The following is a 7,786-nucleotide window of genomic DNA, read 5'->3' on the forward strand; positions in this document are numbered from 1 at the left end:
TTAAAACAATTAAATCTTATTATGGTTTTTATAATATGCTATGAGACATCTTATTAAGGTGAATTTTTGAAATCATTCAAAAGATAGGTTTCATTGAATTTTCTTTTGTTAATGTTTTGTGTCAAGAAATAATACAATAAAATGTAAAAGATATTATCACACAAAGTCATTTGTATGGGTAATTTATTTATTTTTGCAAAATTTATATAAGAAAAAAGAATTACTTATGGATTTCAACAAGCTTGCAAACAAATATTTGTATTTTAGTTGCATTATGATAAATATGTTTATCGTAGGCAGTTATAGGATAATTTGTATTGGATGTTCGAGGAAATAGATACATGATATTATGTTTCATCCTAGGCTATCTTCTTGCCTAGAGATGATTTGCTATATGAAAAGAACCTATTTTCCTTATTTGTTCTTGAAGAAAGGAGAGGGGTTGTCATTTCTATATTTCTTTGAGTGTCAATTAATAAATGAGTACATGGTTAATATTTTTTCTGAGTATATTTATTATGTTAATGTAAACTTATGATTTTGAATAATAGACTTATCATTTTGGGCATCTAAAGAGATGCAAATTCACACCTAATAGTTTTGTCTCGTGAGAAATATTGCAAAGATATTTGATACACTCTAATGAGATCCATAATTTTATATGTTTTTTGTTCCCACATGTACAAAAATTTGGGTACTTTATGTTCTCTCCTATTGTGAAAATGTTTGCATGTTCTATTGTCAAGAGATTCATTGATACAATGCATCTAGAATTTCTTATATGAGTGAGAAGGATTAATGAAGATATTTCATTAAATTATTTAGAAGAGTTGAGTTCACAATTGTCCAATGATCTATCATTGATTAGAATGATGCAATAGAGTGAAAATGTCAAATTATTACATCAAAGTTTAGTTTATTACATAAGAATACATAATTATTATATTGTTTGTTATTGGTGGTTGTGAGAAGTTATACCTGCGGCTTTTATATATATAGAAACATGATATCAATCTAATTCAAACCATAATAATCATATTATACAATTTTTCATTTGTATAATTGTGTATGGATCATATGAGATGTTTTTGGTTGTTCATTAGTATGAGCACATATCCACATGTATGCATATGTATGCATGTATATGTATGTATACATATGCATATTTGTGTATGCACATATGTGCACATGTGTGTGGTGTTCAACACACGAGATATACTCGTAACTAGATTTGAATTATTGTTCCATCACCATAATTTTCAACATATTTGCAACAAGGATTAGGATTAGTTGTATTTACAAACTTGCCTTATCTATTAAATATATGTACTCCATAAATAATATCTATGAAACATTAATTGAGGAATATGTGTCACTTCTTGTAAACAACAACCAAAATTAAAATACCAAGAGGTAAATGTGTTTAGGTTGTGAGTGGCATTTATTGTGTGTTGGAGCTCTAGAGTGATTAGTATCAATGTTGAAGTGTTAGATAGTTTGAAGAATGGTTTAGTGGATTGATAAATTCTTTTATACTATGAATTAAGAATTTGTGTGAAAGGAAGACTTTATCTTTGAAGAAGTTTCCATAAAAGCATATCACATTTAATTTTCTAGAAATTGATATGCTTTAATGGATATGATTTGATGTCATTTCAAATAGATATGACATAATAAAAAATCATAATTAAATAAATGTTATAGTTGAAAAAAAAATATTATATAGTTATTTTCCTAAATTATTGTATAATTATTTTACTTAAATATTGAGTTGAACTTTAATCTAAATAATAAAGAGAAACCATAAAATTATCTTTCCACTAAATGTAACTCGTGAAATATTAGAAAAATAATCGAACGACTTAAACATCACACACTAAGGCTTGATTCCTGGTGCAAAAGTGTTAAATAGTCAAAATTTGACTTATTTTTCCAGGCTTAATTTCTTCCTTAGTGTGTGATGTTTAAGGCTGGCCAAAAATAACTAATACCATTTTGAATTTACAAATATTTATTTCTTAGAAGAATAAATTGATTAAGTTCTAATCGACATAATTATTATTAATTAATTATAATATAAAATTGAAAAAAAAAAAGTTTATACTTTTATTGAATCGTATAAGTTGATTTCGATTCAAGCAAATATTTATACAAACCATTAAAGTACTTTATTAAGGCGTGTGCCTTAATTTTCATTACGATAAATTGATTTTGAAGAGACAATAAACCCAATTGTGCGGCAGGATTAAACAAGATCCGGAAGAAAAGGAATAGGCCTTCACACGTTCTTGAATCTCAAATTAAAAACAAACACAGAGATTTAAAAATTGAATTGACAGCATCATGGATCACGTGGCTGCGTTAGAGTTTCCACGGATGATTAGATTGTTTACACAGGATTATGAGCAGAAGATCGCGTGATTTCTCGCAACTTTCTTTCGTTCGAGAGTTGCTTAGCAAACCTGTTCATAAGTCAACTAACCACCATTAATATTCAAATTAATCATGGAATGGAATTAACAAGAACAATAATTATGGTGTTTACCTGATCAACGCATCGCTATTGGTGCCCTCGTTATAAACTTGAACATACAACCCCGTCTGTATATCCACTCTGGCAACATACTTTTTCAAGAGCTCTTTCCCAATGTCTTCAAGATCTTCAAGGTTTTTCTTAGTGGAGATATCAACAGAGGCTGTATCTCCCATTAATTCGTTTGCCTATGATAAAATAATGTTAGCGGCAACATTACTGTAAAATAAATGGGTGTAGAAGTAAATGGGTATAGAGCTTCTACAGATGAATATACCTGAATTCTGAGATAGTTTTCTTCCGAACGAAAGGTTTGGAAGAGCAAGGCAGAATGAATGTCCACCATATCTGAACTCGATTGCATAAAAGTGTCTATTATTGGCACCGTGTCTTTCTGACGGAGCCACCCTATAAGTCCCCACTTTGCAACATCACTGGCTTTGTACGATGCTGTTTTGTATCCAGTCCCAATTGATAGAATTAACGTATTTCTCTTGTCCTGATTGAAAAAATACTAGCCGTTAATAAATGTTCATGCATTCACTGAGGCAAGATAGCATAAATTCCTTTGATTGAATCACCTTTGATTTGCTTAAGGGCACCCATTCTTGGGGATTGTTAATGGACTCCTTTGTCATTGCGTTCATAGCAAGTAAAGTCTGCAAGTTTTTTAATTTTTTTCCAAAGTAGAGTTGAGAACATTAGTAATTGGTTGTGGTTAAGCAGTAGTCAACAAGTATATATGAAGCACAATAAACGAAGTATTACTGGATTGTTAGCAGCCACTCCTCCATCTATGAGGTTGAATTCTCTGATTTCTCCGGATGGATATTTTGTTTCAAAATAGTGGGCAGGTAGATATGTTGGGGCAGCAGAAGTACCAATGCATATATCTGATAAATATGCATCTTTTGAGACATCGTCTCTAGCCTGTAGGAAATATTTACAAACTGTGTCATTTAGTTATTTCTAGCATTAATTTAGTTATGATCACCTTTCATAATTTTCATCTTTATCAGAATTCAACATTTTGTGTGCTGATTAGAAGGATATGTTTTCATAGAAGTAAAATTGTAATATTTTTATCAAAATTCAATTGTGAAAGTAATTCTAGTCATTGATCTATATTTAATAAGTAGCAATTCACAAGAATCTATCTTTTATGAGAATAAATGAAACTCTTAGTATTCATTACATTTTGGCGATGTTCATAGAGTTGAAATACCAAGACTTCTCTTTAAATATCACCCATCTCAATGCTACTCCAACTCAAATATATTTAACTACAAAAAATCATCCCTAATTATGCTCGCTCTACTTTTCCAATCTCATTTCCTTACACTTTTTAACCACCTTCACCATATGTTATGATTGGAAATATAGGATGAGAAATGGGATGGAAAAATGCAAATTCAAATTCAAAACCCATTTAGTGGTGCATGACGATCTATTCATCTAAAGAAAACAAGTATTAAGAGAATCTAAGGAAAGAAGGAAAAAAGTACCTCAAAAGTAGAGAAAATTATGGGCTGCTGCAAATTGCTATCATAGGTTGGGATCACTACATTAGTTAGTAGTTGGTGCAGTCGAATTTCACCCACTAATTCTTTGACAAGATTGTGCAGATAACGACCACTATATTTCGGGCCTTTGAAAAAAGCATAAATTGAATGCAACCATCCCCAAAAGCCCCTAGAAAAAGATCCATTCAAAAACTTAGTCGCCTATACGCTTTTATTTGACCTCTTACTCTACCAAATGAGAGTGCTCAGAAATTTAAGGAACTTACTTTCTGGTTGGGAAAATTGAACTGGATTGGTCCAAATAGAACTGTTTAACGTCCTTAGCCGCAAAGAGTGGTCTGTTCTCTTTGTTTGGAGAAGTTAACAGTGCAGTAACGAGACCTCCTGTGCTTGTTCCCGCAATGACGTCGAAATAATCTGCTAATCTGACGCTTGGGCCATCCAGTTTCTATCAAAAGACGTAAATTGATTTCATTAGAAACAAGGCCTTAACAATAGAAATAATTCTATAAAAGTAATGGGTTTGATCAGATAGAAATAAATAATACCTGAAGCTCTGCCTCTAGAAATTCAAGTATAGTTGCAGGAATAATACCCCGAACACCTCCTCCGTCAATGCTAAGAATGGTGATCATATCTCCATCACTAGGTGACAATTTTTGCATTGTCGCCATGGTATTTATTTCAAATGAGGAATATGACTACAGGCAGATAATGAAATGAGAGCTATGTGCTGGAAGGTATATATTGAGTCTAGCTTTCCTGGAAGATAAGGGAGAGGGCCTAACTGTGGCGCCAGAGCATATGCCATCCAGTTGGTGTACAAACGACGAAACTTAGACCGGTCATCATGCTTAAAATATGATGTATGTTTATCTGCTCAAATCTTCATAATTATTTAATGGAGAAATAAATCTTTTTACTAGATAGTTGGGAAGAGGTAGAGACAACTTGTAGATCGTGGGATGAGTTTTCTTCGTGCATTGTTTGGTAGATTAGACTTTATGCTTACATGGGGAGTCTCTTGCAATTAGTTTTCATTTGTATAAAAATATTAATTGAGACATTTGGATGTTATCGTTATTAGTCTCTGGAGACTTTTTGTTTTTTTGGGCTCATTATAGGTATTAATTTTACCATCTTGAAAAGTCGAATACATAACTAATACATAGTTCATCTCTACAATTTTTTTATTAAACTATTTTTTAAGATTAAACAATTCTTTGATTGGTTATTCTATATTTTCTCTTTGTTTAATTCTCCTTTTTTATGAATATTTTGAAGTTTCAGATTTTCAATAGCTATTAATTTTACGATTTTGAAAAACTGAATACATAACTAAATATATAATTCATCTTTACATTTTTTATTAAACTATTTTTTTTTTAAGATTAAACAATTCTTTGATTGGTTGTTCCATATTTTCTTGTTTGTTTTCATTCTTTTTTTAATGAATATTTAGAAATTTCAAATTTTAAATTTTATATATCAATATTTAAAAAAAATAAAATTGACTTCTTCAAACATTTAATTATAATTTTTTAAATACTTTATTGCTAATATATGTGTTAATTTTACTAATATTTAATTATTTCCTATTTCATGTACTCTTATATTTTCAGTATATAATAATACATATTGTCTTATAAGGTATTATGAGTTTTATTTATTTATTTAATAATTAGTTGTTAATGTATATTGTGGATAGCATTTATACATATTTTATTCATAGAACTTAAATATTAATGCTAACTATTTTTTAAAATTAAAATATTTTTAAAAATTACAAATTATTCATATATCATCTATTATTCATTTTGAATTATATATATCAATATTTTAATTGTTGTATTATTTATTAGTTTTAATTATTATATACCATTTTCTAAATAATTTCATCAAAATAATTATTTATAATTTACAAATTTATACAAACTAAAATTTTAGTAAGCTTACAAACTTTTAATTTTAATTTTTTTTAAATAATTACTTTATTGGTCGTGTTGTGTCGATACAAAGGATATAAAGACATAGTCGTTGACGTGTCCTCGACAAATTTGGTGTATGTAAATTAGTTCTTATATGTCCAAGTGTAGTTTGTTATTTTCCACAGATTTATGCACTTTATGTTTTCATAACTTCTTTGTCAATTAACTAATAACAATTATATATAGGAAAATCTATTTGAAAATCCCACTTGAAGATCTTGATATCCATGTGAAGTAATCCACAGTGACATTGTTCATCTCTTGTTATGGTTGATCTTTTTGAATTATTTCTTTATCCAAAATATATTTGATTTCCAAATATATTTAAATAGTTGTCTCTCTTTTTTTAAATCAAAATAATGAAACAATTTTTTTAATTGTTTCAATTTTTCTTAGTTACATAGACAACATCAATCATAAGGCAAATGACAATTTATGACTTTGGAACCCCGCTGCAATTTGTGGAACTGTTGCAACATATAGGCAAGTGTGTCCTCGGTCAATTTATGTTTCCCATAAAAGAATCCTAAAATATTTAAACTTAGAAATATTTATATTCCTTTTTGTGTCTTTAATTTTTAATTTTTTTAAGGTGTAAATTCTCAACAACCACACAGCTTGAATCTATCTAGGCCATAAAGAATAGCCTTTGCCAATATCTTATTCTAAAAGGGGATTTCTATTGGTAGGTTCATTGATCAAGTGTGAGACAGGTTGAACCTATTTTGAACATAAAGAACAACCTTTACCAACACCTTTTTCTATAGGGGTGTTTTGTTATTCCTCTCATAAATTCCTTTCCTGACCTTCCCTATGTACTATTTTCAGTCTTTCCAATAAAAAAATCAAGATCCCTATCTAAATTGTGTGATAAGATTCATGGTTTCAGAAATCTTACAATCTAGGTCAACCAAATCTAATGCTTTCATTTCAAGCTTCTCAATTTGCAAAATGAGGAAGCAAGTGAGAGCTTCAGCAAGGAATGCAAGGTGTTGTTAGAACTTAGGCATAGGAACCTAGTCAAAACAATATCATTCTGTCTAGAATTTGGACATAGAATTTTCGTTTTAGATTTCATTTTCTTTAGCTATTCTTCTTTCATTAATTTTCACTTGCACAAATTATCTTCTTATTCTATTTTGTTGAACCTAAGTGCTAGACTTGAAAACTTCATCTGTTGATCCATGTAGCTCCAGTTATTAGCCAAGACTTTGATACTAAATTTGTAAACATGTTTCTATTTCCTTTATGTAATGTCCCTTGTTAGAAAAGTCTTAAAATCTTATATTGTTATACTTGTACTACCTAGTTATTTTTAATTGGGTTATGAGGTGGAAGTTATGCCCAATATTTTAAATCCATATCTAATATATCTAGTATAGAGTGTACTACATAATTAATGCTTCCTATCACTGATAGTAATAAAATGATATCTAATATACACCTTGATTATGATCTATTCATAGTCCTTGTCTTCAATATTAGCTATAATATCTCATCAATCTAATTATGAATGCAATAATTGGTGAAGCAATAAGACATATTTTACACCTTGACCTACCAAAAGTTGCAAATCTACTTTATTGGTCCATTTGCTTTGATTAGAAATTGTTTATAGAGACCATGTTAGGGTGCAGACATTCTGGTAGCAACTGGATATCCTACTCTACTATTGTCCTAGATATAATTATTAGGCCAACTTCCTTAAATTGCAAAAACAACTTCTCACTTCTCACTTCTTT

The 7,786-nt window shown here is 29.5% G+C and overlaps 1 protein-coding gene across 1 annotated transcript; it reads right to left on the bottom strand.

Annotated features, from left to right (window-relative positions):
- Window positions 1-2,389: 2,389 nt before the first annotated feature.
- LOC149541666 (patatin-like protein 2) lies at window positions 2,390-4,730 on the bottom strand. Its single transcript, XM_089795644.1, has 9 exons — window positions 4,605-4,730; window positions 4,323-4,504; window positions 4,277-4,284; window positions 4,039-4,181; window positions 3,302-3,463; window positions 3,115-3,192; window positions 2,811-3,032; window positions 2,546-2,721; window positions 2,390-2,462 (listed from the first exon to the last, which is right to left on the bottom strand). Exons 1-9 carry the CDS (start codon window positions 4,728-4,730, stop codon window positions 2,390-2,392), a joined length of 1,170 nt encoding a protein of 389 aa, XP_089651770.1.
- Between the last annotated feature and the right edge of the window lie 3,056 nt (window positions 4,731-7,786).

The sequence above is a fragment of the Cupressus sempervirens genome, chromosome 8, assembly GCF_028749045.1.
Source record: "Cupressus sempervirens isolate cs-2001-9-10 chromosome 8, ASM2874904v1, whole genome shotgun sequence".
Lineage (NCBI taxonomy): Eukaryota > Viridiplantae > Streptophyta > Pinopsida > Cupressales > Cupressaceae > Cupressus > Cupressus sempervirens.